General features: G+C 42.7%; 2 protein-coding genes across 6 annotated transcripts in view; one reads left to right on the forward strand and one right to left on the reverse strand.

The window, feature by feature from the left end:
* The window catches only part of LOC121924166 (myogenesis-regulating glycosidase-like), a 718,305-nt gene that overhangs the window by 307,267 nt on the left and 391,221 nt on the right, over positions 1 to 19,817 (reverse strand). The window lies entirely within an intron of this gene.
* Positions 1 to 19,817, forward strand: part of DNAI1 (dynein axonemal intermediate chain 1) — a 202,341-nt gene that overhangs the window by 128,119 nt on the left and 54,405 nt on the right. For both annotated transcript variants that reach the window (XM_042455324.1, XM_042455325.1), the window contains exon 19: positions 4,003 to 4,188. In XM_042455324.1, coding sequence (XP_042311258.1) covers positions 4,003 to 4,188 — 186 coding nt within the window. The remainder of the gene's footprint in view (positions 1 to 4,002; positions 4,189 to 19,817) is intronic.

The following is a 19,817-nucleotide window of genomic DNA, read 5'->3' on the forward strand; positions in this document are numbered from 1 at the left end:
TCAGTCATCTACCTTTCAACTGTACTGTGCCATCCAAGAGAGGTGCCCCATAATTCTTTGCAGCGTGGTAAGAATAGTTTCAAACCAACCTTTAGATGTTTGGGAAATTGGCAGTAGTTCTAAAGAGGAACCATTTTCAATCCAATGCTTCACTTTCAGTTTGCTTCCTTGAATGCATGGAATTTCCCTTCACTTCTTCAATTCTGCCTTTATCTCCCTATTTCAGGAGTAGTGCTCAGTGGATTTCTGTTTTGTCTCCCAAAGCGTTCTCAGGTCTCTGTAGGAAACAATAAAAAAGACCATTCATTTCCACAACCTGGTCAATAAACAACCACAACATAAGCTTCCCTTTCCTCTTTGAGACTTTGCCGAATCCAGTGCTTTGGGCTGAAATGTCCAGCAGCTTGATTATCTGTAACCTTCTGAGCAGTTGTGAATGCTCAGCCACCCCCTTGGGCTTCCGCTGGTGTGTGCGGCTGTTGTGTTGCTGGAATGAGTGCAGCCCCAAAGCCATTTGTGTTTGTCAGTGGATGCTTGCTTCAAAACAACCCCTGGGGAGCTACCCAGGCTTCTATGGGGGAGTGATGGGCAGGGCCAGAAACAGAGGCACCAGAGCAAAATTGGCAATGCAAGTAGTTTCTCTCCAAGGCCAGGTATGTGTGTACCACAACTAGCAAGGCCTCTGTGAAGCTCCTTTATGCAAAGGCCTTTTATGCCCATCCAGCACTCCCTAAAGCTTTTTAGTATCATTGATGGGGAAAGAGGACTAGAGAAATACAGACATCCTTCCCGCACTCTCAGGTCCTCTGGGAAGAATCTCTTGCAGTCTAAGAAAACCAGACTGGTAACAACTTCCCAGAGGATGCTTTCTGTTGCTGCTCCAAAAATCTGGAATGACCTGCCGGAGGAGATCTGCCTTATAACATCTTTGGAGGCCTTTAAGAAGGCAATAAAAACGGATCTCTTCCGGCCGGCATTCCCAAATTGACCTCCTGGGAATGTTCACTCTCCAGTTGGGAATTGTTGTTTTTAATGGTATTTTAAGGTGGGAGGGAAATAGGGAATAGGATTTTATAGGTTTTGCTATGTTTTTATTTGTGGTTTGTTGTGTTTTATTTTTATTGTTCTTATGTTTGTTGTTTCCCGCCTCGATCCAATACAGGGAGAGTTGGGATCCAAATAAGTATTATTATTATTATTATTATTATTATTATTATTATTATTATTAGTGTTGGGTTGCAGGAGCATCTCCACAGTACATGATGCACTTTGAGTCCTGCATTGAGAGAAAAGTACGATATGAATAAAATAAATAAAGTTTGAGCTGGGAAAAGGCAAGATCCTGCTCTATCTGTGTGCATCTATCTACAGCAGGCAAGGAAAACAGCAGCTGCCTCCAGGATCCCTTACTGAAGATTTATTAACTGCAAAACAGAGAGGAAAGGAGAGAATGGCTACCCCAACAGGTTTTTTGAAAAGAGAGAGAGAGAGAGATTTATAAGTTTCACCACCAAATAGTAAGACAGTGCAGGATAGTGAAAGAAAGCGAAATCAGCCCCAGAAGCATTTCAGAGTAAGATTTCAAGGACTCTCTAAAAGATTTTTTAAAATTAATTTTTATTTTCCATATTCTCACACATTTACATATCTTCCACACCTATTTTATGTATACATCTTTACAAACAAATTTATACAACTACACTTATCCTATCACACCTTCAGAGATGAAGAGTCCACTCTTCTCCGAAGCAATCTGTTCGACTGTTCAATAATTCTAACCGTAAAGAGGTTCTAATGTTGAGGTGGGATCTTTTCTTGTAATTTGAGTCTATTGATGCACGTCTTAGTCTCCAGAGCAGCAGAAAACAAGGTTACTCTATCTTCTACACAGCATCCATTCAGATATTTAAAGATGGCTATCACATCACTTCTCCATCTTCTCTTCTCCCTGATAAACATACTCAGATCCATGAGCTGTTCCTCATAGGGCTTGGTGGTTTCCAGATCTTTCACCATTTTGGTCTCCCTTCTCTAGACACCTTCTATGTGGTGCATATAGTTGCACTCCATATGCCATATGAGATTTGGCCAAAGCTGAACAGAGTAGCACTATTACCTCCCTTGATCGGGACTCTGTACTCCTTCTGATGCAGCCTTGAATTGCATTGGCTTTTTTGGCTGGTGCATCACCCTGTTGACTCATTATTTGCTTGTGGTCTACTAAGGCCCCTAGGTCCTTTTCACATGTACTACTCTCAAGCCAAGTCATCCTATATTTGTGCATTTCATTCTTTCTGCCTTGATGTAGTGCATGCATTTATCACTGTTGATATTCTTTGTATTAGCTTTGCCTACCTTTCCAAGGCCATTTTGAATTTTAAACCTATCCTTTGGGGTATTCACTTCCCCCTCCCCCTCCCCCTCCCCCTCCCCCTCCCTGCAGTTTGGTGCCATCTGTACATTTGATAGCTGTGCCTTCTAACCCATCATCTAAGTCCTTTTAAAAAGTTATTGAGCCACATCATGCCCAGGACGGCATCCTGAGGCACCCTTCTAATCACTTCTCTCCAAGGTGAAAAGCAAGTATTTGTGAGTGCTCAGTGGGCTCCTTCCAGATGTTTAGGTTTTCAATGATCAATCTCAATGTAGTCAATTGTCAGGAATTCTGGGAGTTGTAGTCCCAAAGTTTTGGACAACACTGGCTTGCAGAATGGTTTTATAGGGAGAGTAACTGCCTGTAGCATGCATCCATTTAGAGATCCTCTCCATCCTGGCATGGAAGCAGAACTCGGCACTTCATGGGAGAAGAAAATACCCAGGCCTCTCCTTTCTTCCTTTGCCACATTAGCACTTTTTTGTTGCCTACTTTCTCTGCTGTGAAACCCATTCGCTCACCAAGCTCTTTCCCTCTCCGTGATCCTCTCCCATTAATTATCTTCCCAGCACCTCTTGGGATTGTATGAGTCTGCCCAAATAGCCGAGCAACCCACTGCAGCCCAGGCAGCGAGCGGATGTCCTTGGTGGCATTTGCCATGCCAGCAGCCGCCACTTAAATCCCTCCGTGGAGCTCAGCTTACAGTCTGATTGCCTGATTATTTTAGACACAAAATCCGGCAATTAAGTGTCTGCGATACTAAAGACGGCAGTTCCCAGTGATTTTTTTTAAAAATTAAAAGCCTTTTCTTCTCTCTTAGTCCTATGTTGGTGACAGCTTCCAACCATAACAGCATGATGTCCTTGTTCGTGTGTGTGTGTGTGTGTGTGTGTGTGTGTGTGTGTGTGTGTGTGCATGGAGCAGGGATAGTCTTCTTCTGTTTAATGCTCTGGTTTGCATTTTCTGCTAATGCAAGCAGAACCACTTCCTGCAGTGCTGAAAAGAGGGGAGCACTTGGCCTTCACTGGGATATTAAGCTTCCAGATATGAGGGCTTGGAGCGTCATCTCTGGGCCTGGACTCCTCCGAGTGTTGGCCCTCCAGACCTAGCAACCTTGCAGAGGCCAGAAGGGCTAGCCATGGTGATAGGGGAGATCATTGTATTTGGGCTGAGTGCTGGAAGAGTGCTAGCCTGAAACGAATTTCTAAGACTACTAAAACAAATTAAATGTTATCTTTTCTGAAACACATTTGGAGGGCACAAGGTTGGAGAAGGCTGACATAGGGAGCATCTTCTCTTAAGGGGAAGTGCTGGTGGACCCATGATCTGTAGGGTACTTCCCTGTTTATAACTCTTGATGGTCAGAACAGCTGGTCCTTGGCACAATGGGGGGGGGGGGGGATAGTTGCCAGTCCTCTAACTCAGATAGTATGAAAAGCACTACTTTACCACACGTTGGCCAGCCATTGCTATTGATCTGTGCCTTCAAGTTGTTTCTGACTTATGGCAACCCTAATGTGGCCCTATCACAAGGTTTTCTTGGCACAATTTGTTCAGAGGCATTTCCCCTCCTGTCCTTCCTGTGGCTTTAACCATTTTTGCATCTTCTTCTTTGGTTTCCCTGCCAGGCCCATGTCTTTGATCTGAGCATCAACAAGTATGAACCCATCTGCAACCAGCCAGTGGCTTCTAAGAAAAGGAACAAGATCACTCACATCCAGTTCAATGCCATCTATCCCATTGTCATCATTGGAGATGAGCGAGGCCATGTCACGTGTCTGAAGCTTTCTCCCAACCTCCGCAAGATGCCCAAGGTAAGATGCTTCATGGTTGAGTCTGGTTATGTTGGTGGCAGGCATGCCAGACCTGAGAGGAGCGTGCCAGTCACACTGCTGAGGAAGGTGAATGCCACTATTCAGTTGAGATAAAGGACAAAGAGCTTTGAATGTCAGCCAGTGAGAGCTGCCAGTAGTCACCTTGCAAATAGGGGGGCTGTTCCCCACCCATGGGAGGAATCTGAGCATGTCCAAACTGGCCATCAGGAGCTGAAATGATGTGGTTTAGACAGGACTTAAGTCTTGTTCTGCAGGACTCTTCTTGTGTGTTCATGATCTTGCTTATCATCTTGGTTTGGCTCTTGCAGGGACAGGACTGGGGTAATTCTCCTCCTCTTTGAATTCTTGGAAGTCTTTGAGCTTTATCACATGAGAAAACAAAACAGAAACAGAGCTGGAAGGTAGCAACTTTCTCTGTTTCTTACAACATGATGTCGTAGTACTTCAGTTCTCATCCCACAGGAGATTGTGGTAAAGGCACATCTTTTTTCTAGTTGGAAAAATCCATTCGACAATAGACTCATGTTTACAACTGTCTCCCTTGGGAAGAGAACTGAAGTGCTACAACATCATGTAGGAAGGAATAGAGAAACCCGCTACTCTGCAGCTCAATTTCTGTTTTGTTTTCTCATATGATAAGGCTCCTTATCTCCTTTGTCAGAGGGAGCACCTTCTCACAATGCTGCTAGCTGCGACTGTCTTAACAACTAGATTGAAGCTTCCCAAAGTCTGGGGAGGCATCTCTTGGTGGTGGCTGAGTCCTGACTTGTGGGGCTAAAAACTAGCCTCTGCTGGCCTTGCATTAGCTCAGTAACCAAGAACAATACAAGCATATCTGGTTAACCAAGGCTCTGATAGTGAAATTCCTTTTTACAAAGCCTTTTTATGACCACACAACACACCTTTTCCTGCTTATCCTCTGGCTTGCTGGAAGCTTAGTAGCAACATTGGCATTGGGAGGATGGTGAAGGAGGGCTGGAGGAACATAGGAGTTTATCAGACAAGGGAAATTGGAAGTATAATCCAATGGCAATCTGAATGCAATCATGGGATTTCATGTTATTGTGTGTTAGACTACCACACGCAATTTCGGGCAATGGGAAGTCATTCCAAACACAATCATGGGGTTTCACATTATTGCGTGATAAACTACCACATGCAATTTCGGGCAATGACAAGCTATTTTCGGGCAATGGGAAACCAGTTCGAACGCAATTTGAATTCACGTAAATTCGCTGAACTAGAGAATTCATATGAATGCATTCTGGCCCCACTTTCTTTTCATTCGAAATTAAGAGCAATTCCTCCCATGTGATAAACTCCATAGACTTTTTTGTGTCGGGTTGCAGCAATTCATCTGTAGCTAACAATACAATACAACTTGAGCTGGGAAAGAATGGGACTCTGCTCTAATCGGTTTTATTGTAGCTGTGTGTGTGTGCTGCAACAGGCAAGGTAAGCAGGAGCTGCCTCCAGAATCCCTTACTCAGTGAGTAAACAGCAATAAATAGAGAAAAGAGGAGCGCATGCAAGTCTGGCTCACCAACACCTCCATCATGCTAAACAAACAACATAAAAACATAGAGCTATGAAACTGACCACCAAAATGGAAATCTTAAGAAAAGTGGAAGCTGGTGAAGGAAAAAGTCATATCTGGGTACGTTCTGAGAGATGCTTTTAAATGGTCTCCAGAAGGTTCAAAACAGTTTTTGTCAACCTATGCAAGGCTTACCTGACCTCAGTTGTATAATTTCACATGTGCACACTCTAGCTTTGAATAAAAAGTTTCCCAAATCACGATGAATTGATCTTATTTTTTGAGGTATCAGAACCTATTCCTATTCTTTCCATGTGATTTTTGGCTCTATAGGAATGTACATATAAAGGCCTAACAAACTTTACAAAAAGAAGTTCCCAGTGATGCTTTTCTGGGGAGAAGAACAAACTTGAGATGTAGTTGTACCCTTCTACTCTGTGTGGAAAAGTCTATATACATATACCGGTAAATGGAATAAAAATACTATGAATTCACTTTTGCAGGCCAGAAGAGAAGGGGTGCATATATGCCAGACCAGTTTTTCCATCCTGCTTTCAATGTATTTTTTAAAGAGGGAAGGTGAGAAGGAGATGGCACAAGATATGCCAGCCCCTGATTCTCTGTTGTAAGATGAATGCAGAGGCAGGAAGAGAGGGAGATGCAGATGCAAGTCTTCAGGCAGATCACAAATCCTAGACAGGAGTCAGGAAAGGGATATACAGAACTGGTTTAGAAGTATTCTGCTGCAAGAATGTTATTTATTTATTTATTGGATTTTTATCCCACCTTTCTCTCATAATGGGATTCAAGGCAGCTATTTATAGGGCTCAGTCTGGTATGTCCCTATTTACATACCTTCTAACTGCCCTGAATTGCCAGAGACAGTCCTGATTAATCCTCTGCTGTTCCACTTTTCCAGCTGCTTCTAAAATGCCTCAGTTTCTCTCCCCTTTGTCAACTTTCCTCCTTTGTTCTCGGCTTGCTTCAATTTCTGCAAACTGGGTTTAAAGTGCAAAAGTAGTTTGTCCCCCATCAACTGAGCAGGAGGAGAGGAGAAGGTAGAATCTTGCCCTTCCCAGGAGGCTCAGGCAAAATCCAACTACTGCATCCTCTCCTAGCTTGTGCTTTCCTCCTTGTCACTAACTTTTGCCATCTTTCCAACACACTGATGCAGCTTACTCTCTTTCGGCTGGAGCTGCTACCTAGAGGGCTCTCTTTTCCTCAAGGGCTGCTGCCACACTACAGAATTAATGCAGTTTGACATTGCTTTAACTGTCATGGCTCAATGCTATGGAATCCTGGGAATTGTAGTTTTTGTGACATCAGAGCTCTCTGACAAAGAAGACAATGTCTCACAAAACTACAGTTCCCAGGATTCCATAGCATTGAGCCATGCGGCCCTAGATAGACCAGCATAACAGACTGAGGAAGACTGGAAGCCAATAAAAATATTGGAGAAGAAAATGGCCAAGATTAGCCACTGAAGAGATTGGATAAAAACAATTAGAAGAAGGGGGAAATAATTTGAAATGGATAAGTAAATTTGAAAATGTAGGCAAAAGCTGGAGAAGAAAAGGAGCAAAAGAGTAGACATAAAGATAAGAAGGAGTACATTGTTTTATCTGTTTTATTGATTATTGTAATTTTATCTGGATTTGTACGCCACTTTGATCTGAATTGGAAAAGCGGGATAGAAATAAACTATTATTATTATTATGATTATGATATTGAAATTAATAGAGATTCAGGAAAAGCAAAACAATTAGACAGTTCAACTAACTAGATAGGAATTTGGAAATATATAATAGGATTCATAATTATCAGTAAAGGAATGTAGAATTAGATTGAACAATAGGCAGAATATGAGAGCAAGTTGTATATTTTATTTTATTAAGTAAGAAATGTTATGGGTATAATGGTAGTACGATCTCATCACATATTTAGGTTTATTTTTGCTTCATGTCAATAACAGAGTAAAGAATATTTCAAAACAAAACAAAACAAAAAACCACAGTAGATCTTAAAAGCTTCTATAAAGCTTTCCTAAAACTGAAGAGGCTGGTATTACAATTGCATCTAGTTTATGGGAAGAATCCTCATAGCATATGCCGGGGGGGGGGGGGGAAAAAAAAGGCGGCTAGTTCGATAGGAAGGCAATGAGATGGCAGCACTGTTTGTTGAGGAATTTCTCTGCCTTGTTTTTCCTCAAGATACTCAAAAGGAGTTTGCGATAAATAATGTATGATCCTCATGCAAATGGGACATCTCCTCCATAAGTGCCTGAAACATGTGGAGCTGTAGCGCAGGGTGCATCCTTAATGTTTTTCTTGCTTTTCTTCTCTGAGGGCTGTTTTCAAATTTCAGCAAAGGAGTTTCTACCACTAGGCAACCACACCTTTTAATGTCAAGTTTCATATTGTACAGTATAACATTTCAGCTGTGACTGAAAGATGTAAGGAAGAGGCTATTGGATTTCTGAGTTTATTGGATTTCATCCCACCTTATACATTCACAGCAGAACTTGGAACAATTACTTTTTTGCACTGTAGCTTCCAGAATTCCCCAACTGAGAGTTTTGTAGTTGTTGTAACCACCTTCATGTTATCTCAACCCATGGCAACCCTTTGGATGAGACATCTCCAAGACTCCCTATGCTCCACTGCTCTGCTCAGGTCCTGCAAATTCATACCTCCTTAATAGAGTCCATCCATCTAGTATACAGCCTTCCGTTCTTTCTGCATCCCTCCACCTTTCCCAGCATTACTGTCTTTTCCAGTGAGTCATGCCTTCTCATGATGTGGACAAAGTACAACTGCCTCAATTTCATCATCATGGCTTCCAGGGAGATTTTAGGCTTAATCCGTTCAAGAACCCATTTGTTTGTCTTTTTGGTCACCCATGGGATCCTCAGCATTCTCCTCCAGCATCACATCTCCAGTGACCTGATTTTCTTCTTATCCACTTTCTTGATTGTCCAAATCTGTTCTGTTGCCCATACATGGTAATAGGGAATACAATGGCTTGAGCAATTCTAACTTTTGTGCTTAGTTATAGATCTTTGTTCTTTAGGATCTTTTCTACTTCTTTCATAACTGCCCTCCCCATTCTTAGTCTTCTTCTGATTTCTTGACTACAGTCCCTATTCTGATCAATGTTTGATCCAAGGCATGGGAACACTTTTATTATTTCTGCTTCCTCATTGTCTAGGTTGAATTTATGTAGTTCCTCCATGGTCATTATTTTTGTTTTCTTTATGTTCAGCATTGAGCCTGCCATTGCACTTTCTTCCTTGATCTTCTTTAGTAGTTGCTCTAGGTCTGTGATGTTTTCTGCCAGTAGTATGGTGTTTGTGTATCTTAGATGGTTGATATTCCTACCTCCTATTTTCATTCCACCTGCTACTGTTTCCAAACCTGCTTTTCATATTATATATTCCACATACTAGTTGAAGGGATAGGGTGAAAGGATGCAACCTTGCCTGACCCTTTTGCCAATTGGGAACCATTCTGTTTCTCTCTTGTAACAGCAGCCCGTTGTCTTAAATAAGATTACAGCCCCCCAAATTAAGTTTTTGCAGGCTCTGTTACATAGCTACCCATAAGATGGCAGTGGGCTTGGTCCAACCAAGATAGTGTCCCTCTAGTCCTGCATCTTCTAAAGTTACCTGCCAGGTGCATCAAGGATGCCTACAAGAAAGAGACAAACATGTCAGTGTTACAGAAAAAACACGTAGTTGAATGGGTTTAGAAGCAAGTTCTTGTTGTGTGCCTTCAAGTCATTTCCTACCTATGATACCCTAAGGCGACTATATCATGGGGTTTTCTTGTCACGATTTGTTCACAGGAGGTTTGCCATTGCCTTCCCCAGAGCCTGGGAGCATGTGACTTGCCCAAAGTCACCCATTGCATTTCATCTCCAAGTTTGGATTCGAACCCTGGACCCCAGAGTCATTGTCTGATACTCAAACCACTATGCCACCTTGGCTGTATTTTAATGCAAAATGGCTCTGACATATTACCCTCTTTGTGTTTGAGAAGGCACTCTGCACATGTTCCAGATTGCCCTCCTGCCATCTGGCCAACACTCTGGTAGCAAAGAAATGCAACCACCATACACACAGAAAAGAAATCTGTGCAGGATCTGACAGTTAGGAAACTGGCTGTGGGGCCTTGGCAGCTGTAAGCTGTTAGCAAATTAAGCACTGTGTGGCTAGGAGTGATTCCTGGGTGTCTGCTTGGAGGAGCCTTTCCTGCCTGGTATGGAAGTATTAATAGCTACAAGGCTTTTTATAGTCACTGACTCTGATTTTCTCAATTGCTTCTGACAGCAGCAAGGGTAAGCACAACATCAGAGATGGTTAGCAAGGGTGGTTCAAGCCCAGTAGTGAGAAGCATTAAATAGATGGATGGTCCGGGGTAAAAGACATAAGCAGCTAATTTTGGATAACCCATGGGGGCTGCATCCGCACTGGGGAAGTAATCTGGTTTGACATCACTTTAACTGCCATGGCTCAGTGTTATGGAATTCCACTGTCTGGTGCCACAACCAACTACAATTCCCAGAATTCCATAGCAATGAGCCAGGGCAGTTAAAATGGTGTCAAACTGGTTTATTTCCCCAGTGTAGATGCAGCTAATACACAGTGATTTGACTTGGGTCTCTCACTAGCCTTGTTACACTTGGAGGAACATCTGTCAGCGTATCCAGTGTCTCCAACTCAAGCAACAGGCAGCAAAAGTGGCTCCTTCGAAGGATGGGTTTGTATACAAACCGTTTCAGAATGATCCCTTAATGAACAGGAGGAAGTCTCTGTAATTACAGTGCCCCCAGAGCGCCTGTCAGAGACTGTCTCCGGCAGCTCTTTGTATATAACTGGGATGAAGAGCTTGGCCACCTGCTATATCGCCATGGTATTTTGCACCCACATTTTACACAGAACAAAGCCATCAGCTAAGTGGCATTGAAAGAAGGGGCAAGGAGGTTCAGAAGGAGTCCTCATGGTCACACTTCTTGGTTTTAAAAAAATGGCAGATTGGAAATTGCCATAGTGATTTGAGTGTTGGACTATGATTCTGGAGACCAGAGTTCGATTCCCAGCTCAGCCATGAAACCCACTGGGTGACCCTGGGCAAGTCACATGCTTTGTGAGTTTGCTTCGATCATCACACAGCACAATCCATGATGACGTTTTCCCATTTGCACTTCAAAATGGACCCCAGGGATTTGGGAGGCAGCCGGTCTTCAAACAGGTAGAGCTCCTCCAATCCCTCTCAAAGGCTGAGGCTGTCAGGCAGATAACATTCTCACCTGAAGCAGCTGCTTCTTGTCACTCTCTGCCATCCTTTGATAGCTGTTTTATCTGTGCCTTCCAGGTGATAGGAAAGTATTGCTTCTAATGATTCTCTTTCTAGCCTCCCAGACAGCTGGTTTGATTCAGCAGCCTCTGTTTCTAGGCAGATGTGCCCACCTGCATCCCCTCCACCCATGCTGCACTCATCAGAAAGACTGAGCCATGGGTGGCCAACATGCCATCAAAGTGAGCAAATGCGCTCAATGAGTCAAATGTGCATTCACACAGAATGACCAGATTAGTTCCCGTGGATGTGTGTGATGTCCCTGAGCTCCAACCCCACAGTGTGGACTTTGCCCCCATCCACCCACATGTTGGCCAAGACCGACTACATCACACCATGGGCAGAGTCCACAAGCACACCGCTCCCTACTTAGTTCTTGCTGATAACATGGCATTTTTAAAAGCAGTGATCAGGCTGAAAGTACTTGCCTATCTCCAACAGGAAGCAAACTAGGTAGGGAGAGCGTGATATTACCTTGACCCAACTCTGCCAGGAATTGCTCAACAATTCATTAGTTCCCAGATCATCAGTTGAGGTCTGCCCCAGGTTGGTTGTTTGCTCATTAGCTGTCAAATCCAGTTTCCAGTGCACTCCTATATTCTACTATTTATCCCCAGAATTTTGTACTAGTTAAAATCATAGAATCCTAGACTTTGAAGCAACCTCAAGGGCCATCCAATCCAACCCCATTCTGCCATGCAGGAATACACTATTAAAAAACTCCCTATGACAAATGGCAATAATCTTAATAATCTTCTTAATAATCTCCAAAGAAAGTGACTCCACCACTCTCTGAGGGATTGTGTTCCATTGTCAAACAACTCTTACCATCAGGTATGTCTCCCTAATGTTGAGGTGGAATCCCTTTTCCTGTTGTTTGAATCCATTGCTCCTTGTCCTAGTTTTTGGAACCAAAGAAAACAAACTTGCTCCATCAAATATTTAAACATGGCTATCATGTCCCTTCTTAACCTCCTCTTCCCAAGGCTAAACATATCCAGCTCCCTAAGCTGTTTCTCGTAGGGCTTGGAGATGATTTCCACCAGTTTGGTCACCCTCCTCTGGATACGCTTTAGCTAGTCCAAATCCTTCTTGAATTGTGTTGTTCAGAACTGTTCAGGATTCCTGGTGAGGTCTGACCAAAGCTGAATAGAGTGGCACTATTACTTCCCTTGATCTAGACACTATAGTCCTGTTGATACAGCCTAGAACTGTATTGGCTTTTTTAGCTGCTGCATCATGCTGTTAACTCATGTTCAGACTGTGGTCTACTAAGACTCCTGAATCCTTTTCATATATAGTATTGTTAGGCCAGGTGTCACCCATCCTATGTCTCTGCATGTCATTTTTTCTGCCTTTGTATACTTTACATTTCTCCCTAACTAAATGAATTTAGTTAGTTTTAGCCCAGCTTTCTAATCTGTTAAAGTTATTCTGAATTCTGATCCTGTCCCCTGGGGTATTAGATACTCCTCCTAATTTGGTGGTTAGATGTTAGGAAACAAGGAGGAGGTTGATGTTCAAGCAGATCCATGCAGCACACCCCTGAGTTGGCCACATAAACACAAAGCTCACCATTGTAATTTGCCACACATTTAAGCCCCCTAGCCACACAGTGTCTTCTGAATTTCGAAGCATGCACATGGGTGCACCATGGCAGTGTGTTCACACACAGAGGCAAACAAATGCACACAGGTTTCTGAAGGGGAATCTCTAGCTCTCTGTATCCTCTGTCTGTATCAGTGTGCATGTACCTGACTACCCAGATGTAGAGGGAAAACCTGCTGAGTTCATGTCCACGTCCTTCTTGAATTGTAGTACCTGAACTGGAAACAGGTTTCCAGGTGAGGTCTGACCAAAGCAGAATAGAGTGGCACTGTTAACTTCCCTCAATCTAGACACTATACTGTTGGTGCAGTTTAGGACCATATAGCCCCAGAATGTGTCCTCATTCTTGGGAAATGATAATCACAAGGCGACTGGAGAGGGAGAACGAATTGGATGCTGTTTAGAAAGCCATGTTTTAAGGGCTAGAAGAAGGTGGCCAGACTGGGTGTGGAAAGGAGCAAATGGGGGAGAGGACCTAGGAGATTTTTCATCCCTTTCCCTCTAAGGACATAGGGTTCACCAGTCAGGAATCCTCTGCAAATCTCTGCCTGCGGAGTCCTCCTGCAGTTTCATCCCAGGAGAATTAAAACTGTACCTGGCCCAATGATAAAAAGAAAAGAAGCGAGAATTGCTAGAACACGCTACAATTCCTATTGCATTTTGCTGACAGCTTTCTGAAGCTATTTATTTCATTCTTATTTTAGAGATTGATTACCCTGCATGCAACCCCAGTGGTTTCTCAAAGTGGTTCACAGCCTCATAAAACTAAAATAAAAGAGAAAGCTATAAATACAATAAACCTCCTACAGAGTAAACTGTGAAAAGCCTTAAGACAACACTCCTTTAAAAGTCAGGCTCCTTCTGAAATTGCCAGAGACCAGTTTTAACCAACCTCCCAAAGTACAGGCTGAGTCTCCCTTATCTAAAATGCTTGGGACCAGAAGTGGTTTGGATTTGGGATCCCCCCCCCCCCCGCTCCAATTTTTGGAATATTTGCATACACAGCATGAGATACCTTGGCGATGGGACCCAAGACTAAACATGAAATCTGTTTATGTTTTGTATATACCTTAAACACATTGCCTGAAGGTAGTTTTATACACATTATTTTAAAATAATTTTGTGCATGAGACAAAGTTTGTGTACACTGAACCATGAGAAAGCCAAGGTGTCACTCTTATCTGCCCATGTGGACAATTTGGGATTTTAGAGTGTTTTGGACTTCAGAATTTCAGATACTCAACCTGTACAAAATGGTGCGTGCGTGTGTCTGTCTGTCTGTCTGTCTGTGTCTCTACGTATGGCTGTCTTGAAGGAGTCAATGGTAGAGGAACCATCTGCTCTTGCTTTCTTTGTAACTGCTTTCCGCCTTTGGGGGGGGGGGGTGAGGGATGTTTAAATGGGGCTTTCTTGGAACATCTCTACATTCCTTGAGTCTTTGATTAGCTTTGAGGAATCTTTGGAGATGTGGATGCTAGCATCTGTTTCCTCCACAATGAAAGAGACACTGGTATTTCTTCTCAGAACAGACAGAAAATATTGGCATTTCATTTGCTTGGGCACCAAATTGTGCAGAAGAGAGATATGCCAGCCAGGTATACAATAGAGATGTGGGGATATCTTTAAAATGATGCAGGGTGAGGGTAATTTTGCCTAGGCTGGGGTGGACACATTTGGCGGATCCAGGGACCACTTTTCTTCTCCCTGGACTCTCTGGGGTGACACACACACTTCCAAAAAGAACAAAATTCAGAAATGGGTGGAAGTCTGCTTCTAGTTTTGGAAAACCTTTTTTAAAAAATTGGTAAACACTGCGATAGGATGGATTATGACCTATTTAAAGATTGAATCACTGCTTCTGGAAGCTTCCAGGAAAGGCAATTTGCCATTTTGTTTGGCCAAAAAAAAAAAAAAAAGGATGCTCAGGAGCAATTCCAAGGCAAGCTAGGGACCCCCAGAACAGACTTGGGGACCACATGTGCCCCAGGACTTCACCCCACAGCTAAGGCTGTCCAGACAGACTGTCTTATGATGGGGTGGGAAGGCAGGCTCTTCCCTCTCCATGGCAAATGCCCTCTTTCCACCCAACAGTTACCAATCTTGGCTTAATACTGGTGGCAGATGAACAGATGCCATTTGTGGTAGTATTTGACTGGGAGTTCCACTGGGGGCTGGTGACTCCCAAGTCAGTGGGGCAGTGACTCTATTCCAGATTGGAATCCATCTCTTAAAGGACTTACCCGGGTTGCTGTGCCCTATCTCCTGAATAGATTCAGCGCCATGGAGAGCTCCTTTCAGACTATCCAAAGTTATCTTACTGCTCTTCACATTTAGAACATTATTTCTACTGTGGAAGCTAAAACTTACTTTAATGTAAATACTTCTGGACTGCTGTTTGGCCCCACAAGAACCTTGCAAGAAATGATGAACAAGAGAGAACAAAGTAAAAATGGGGTGGAGGGAGGTTAAAGAAACCCAGAGTCGATTCACCATCCCACCGACAAAGGAGCCACCAGCTGCCACGAGTGAATTTATTTTGTTTGTATTCTGCTCTGGTGCTTTGGACAAGCACCCGGCTTGGACTGATGATGATGAATAGAAAGGCTGTTGAATTGCTTGGGGAGGAAGAGGGGGTAAGAAGACAGTTTTAAGGCCTTGAAGAGTTTGGGCTCAGGATATCTCCAGGAAAATCAATTCCACCTAAACATTAAGAAGAATTTCCTGACAGTAAGAGTGGAAGATGCTGCCTCAGAGTGTGGTGGACTCACCTTTTTGGAAGTTTTTAAATAAAAGCTAGATGGCCATTTGTCAGGAGAGCTTTGATTATATCTTGCTGTTTGGCAGAATGGGCTTGGACTGGGTCGATCTTGTGGTCTCTTGCAGTTCTATAATTCTATCTATAGGACCATGTATGTCCACATGATTCCACTTTTAAGAGCTTCAGTAGCAGGAGTTCCTTCTTCGATCCACCATCATCTGAGAGCATGTAGCTGTGGAGAAGGCAAGACAAGACCTTCTCAGTGTTATCTCCATTCCCACCAAATTTCCACCATGAAGAGGCTCTTCAGATCTCTTCTCTCCAAACTTCAGAAAGATTCTTGTGGTCTCTCTTTTGAAGCTGGACTTTGGAAGCTGATCCTGAGTTGATTCTTTACTTCTGATTTTACTTTGTGTAGTTTCTTTAACTTTTAAATATATATATATATATAATTTTTTTCTATTCTCATATTTTCTTCATAATTTCTTGTGAGCTTCTTGTGAAGTCAAACAGCAATGCCAAAGTATTTACATTCAAGTAGGTTTTAGCTTATACAGTAGGAAGAATGTTATAAATGTGAGGACTTTGGTGGCAATGTCCTTTTAGTGCACCCCAGGCTTAAAAGATGTGTTTGAGGAGACAGGGTACCTCTTTCTTCAGCTCTTGTTCCCTGGCGCATGTGTGTGTGATTTGGCCCATCTGTCTAGTGTTAGGCCTGACTCCAGCTTTATGAGCCACCTCTGCCAGCTTGCAGGACTGGCATTGGAAATAAGGTCTTGCAACCAGCAGGAGGCCTTATTTCAATACGCTGCAGACCCATGAAGCTTGCTTGTGCTTGAGACATAGAGTGTGCCATCAAGATTGCTAGCCTTGATCCTGGGTTCCTTTAACATATGCAAAGCCTAAGGAATATTAATGATGCAGATGATAAGCATGGACTGATAATATTCTTTTCAACCCTTCAGGGCTTCCCAATGAGATTTGACTTTCAAAATAGTTCTGTATTTCGTGTCCTCCAGCTGTCTCTCTCTACTGTGGATGTTGGATAGGGAAAGAGAATCATAAAAGAATCATCTTGAGCCAAGCAGGAAAGAACTAAGCTATCCAAAAGATGCAAGCATCCAGTCCAGGTTAAAGATTGGTTCTAGGTCAGTCTGACCAGGAGCCTTATTACTTTGGACCTTTCCACACAGGGCACAGAAGTAGGGTCAGTTGGCATTGGCCGATGCGTATTCGCGTCATATCACATCGTTCATTCACACTCGCACTCTCTGAATACAGTTTGCCGATTCGTATTTGTGTCATATCGCATCGTTCATTCACACCTGGGCGGCCTTCCACATCGAGGTTTTGCGAATCGGCCAATGCGTATTCAGGCAAAGTGAGGCAAGTGCAGATTGGATAACCACACCAGCCTCACTTTGCCTGAATACGCATTAGCCACATACTACAGTGGTACCCCGGGTTACGAAAGTAATCCGTTCCGCGGAGCCCTTCGTAACCCGAAATCTTTCGCAAGCCGAAATTGCCATAGGCGCTAGCTCTGGAAGCCGCGATTCCGTGTGAAAAAGCGCCGAAAAGCACCAAAAAATTTTTTCGTAACCCGAAAAAAAAAAAACGTAACCCGAAACAGTTTTTTCTAATGGATTTTTTTCGTAACCCGGAAATTTCGTAAGGCGGTGATTTCGTATCCCGGGGTACCACTGTATATATATAAGTATGTATGTATATATATAAGTATGTATGTATGTATTTATGTGTGTGCATATATATATACATATACACACACACACACACACACACACACACACACATATACAGATGGTGCATACCCCTTTTGTAAGTTGCTAAAGGCAGCAATTCTCGCAATATTACACGCTAAACAGTGACCTCATTCTTCACCCCGGAAGTTAAAAATGTTGCCCCCGTTCAGAGCCCCACAGAGCATGCGCAAAGCTGCCGATGTGCATCGGCCAATACACAAGTCTGATTTTGAGCTTTAATACCGATCTTCCCAATTTTATATTTAGCAAATGTAATAATTGTATTGCTAGGAGGGCTGAGGTTGAAGGACAGCCAATCCTCCAGTGGAGGCCTGATGTTTCAGGACCAGAATCCAGTTTCCTGGGCATCCATTAATCTTTTAGATATTCAGTACCAGGAACTGATTGCCTGAAGAGAGGAATTAACAGCATTTGGCCTTGGGTAGATATTTATGATCAACAGGAGCGGGAGGCTCTTATACCACTTCAGGAGAGCTTGCTCAAACATTTTATCCATACGCTGCTTTCTTTTTAACAAACAAGGCCATCGAAGGTCCAGTGGTTCAGCTCCAAATGAGAGCTATGGGAGTTCAAATAGTTTAGTGAGCTAATTTCCTTCTGCAACAGTAACCAGACATGGGATTTCTTTGCTCTCAGAAGCACTGTGCATCATCCGCCCCGCAAACGCATGTAAATATTTAACACGATCACAGAGGGAAATTATAAAATTGGTATTAATTTGTACCCAGTTGGAGAGACGGTTTCCACTCAGGGTATGTCTAGCAAATAAATCTGGTTTGTGTAACAGAGCTGTTTAATTTGGGGCTATCATTTCATTCAGGTAAGTCAGAAGAAACAATGACCTTTTGCAGATGAAAAGGTCCATAAGCAGATGAAAAGGTCTATTCCTTTTAAAAAAAAAAAGCAAGATAATAATGCATGACAGTCATGTAGAAGCACCAAATGCCTGATCCAGTCTTCCTGAAAGTGCAGGAAAATTAGGGCAGAAAAGAGATATTGTTGAGTGTTTTTAATGTATACAGTGAGAAAAGTCCCATTGTTGTTAACTGCTGTGAAGTTGACTTCAATTTATGGCTACTCCATGAATAAGAGACCTCCAAGTCATCCAATTCTCAACCATCCTGCTCAGGTCTTGAAGATTCAGGGCTCTGGCTTCTTTGATTATGTCTGTCTGTCTGCAGTATGGTCTTCCTATTTTCCTGATGCCTTCTACTTTACCAACTATTATTGTCTTCTGGTGATTCATGTTATCTCATGATATGGCCAAAGCATGACAGTCTGTTTAGTCTTCTTGGCTTCTAGGAAGAGTTCAGGCTTGATTTGCTCTAGGAACCATTTATTTCTCCATGGTATTTTCAGCACTCTTTGAATAATAGAATCATAGTTGGAAGAGACCGCAAGGGCCATCCAGTCCAACCCCATTCTGCCATGCAGGAAATCTAAATCAAAGCATCCCCAACAGATGGCCATCTAGGCTCTGTTTAAAGACCTCTAAGGAAGGAGACGCCACTACACTCCGGCATTGCAGTTGTGCATTTCAAACTATAGTCCAGAGACCCAGACAAAAAGGATATAGTAGAATCCTGCAAAATTCTATTTCTACTTTGCTAAAATGTTCTGTTTCTCCTTGCATGTTTGCTCAGTATGGGGCAGGACTTAATTTTGGCACATCTAGAGTTATATATGAAGATTTCTTTTCAGTTTTGACACGTGTATTGTCACCATACAGGCTTTTAATGCTTGGTCAGAGAAAAGCAAATTTAGTCATCTTAGTTTTTTGGAAAGTAACATATTTGCAGGAATTTTAAATGGACAATGTAAAGTCAAAGGCTTTCATGACTGGCATCCATAGTTTTTTGTGGGTTTTTCAGGCTATGTGGCCGTGTTCTGGAAGAATCTATCCCTGACACTTTGCCTGCATCTGTGGCATCAGTGCCTGGCATTGTCAGAGACTCTGAAGATGCCAGCCACAGATGCAGGAAAAACATCAGGGATAAATTTTTCCAGAACAAAGCCACATAGCCCCAAAACCCCACAAAAAACTACTTTAAATGGACAGCTTTTCTGCAAGCTTACAAAGAAATGTATTATAAAGTTCAAATCATTATAGTTGGATGACTTGCACACTATACACTTATTTTCTAATCACTGCTATTTAGTTTATACAAATGTTTGCATGTGGAAAATATTTTATTTTAAGGTGATTTGCATTTTTGGAAGCCGCACAACATACTTTCTAGTCAAAATATATTCATTGGGGGTTATTTTCATTATTATCTATGAAAACCTTTCCTGACAGAAACCTTTTTTATAGTGGTTAATGCCCAAACCCTTTTGTGCCCTCATTTGTGTCTTTCCTCGTCCCGTCCTTGCCCCCCTGTTAGTAGCACTGGCACTGGGGCATTTCCTGATGGCATTCATCATAACAGTAGCTCATTTACTCTGAGGAACAGAAGTTCTGCAATCATTTCTGAAACATTTCATGCACAATTAAATGCAGACATCTACCAGAGAGTGTTTGGAAAGTACAATTAAGAAGCAATTAGCAATCTGATCCAATTAAGCCA

The sequence above is a fragment of the Sceloporus undulatus genome, chromosome 2, assembly GCF_019175285.1.
Source record: "Sceloporus undulatus isolate JIND9_A2432 ecotype Alabama chromosome 2, SceUnd_v1.1, whole genome shotgun sequence".
In the NCBI taxonomy this organism is placed as follows: Eukaryota; Metazoa; Chordata; class Lepidosauria; order Squamata; family Phrynosomatidae; genus Sceloporus; species Sceloporus undulatus.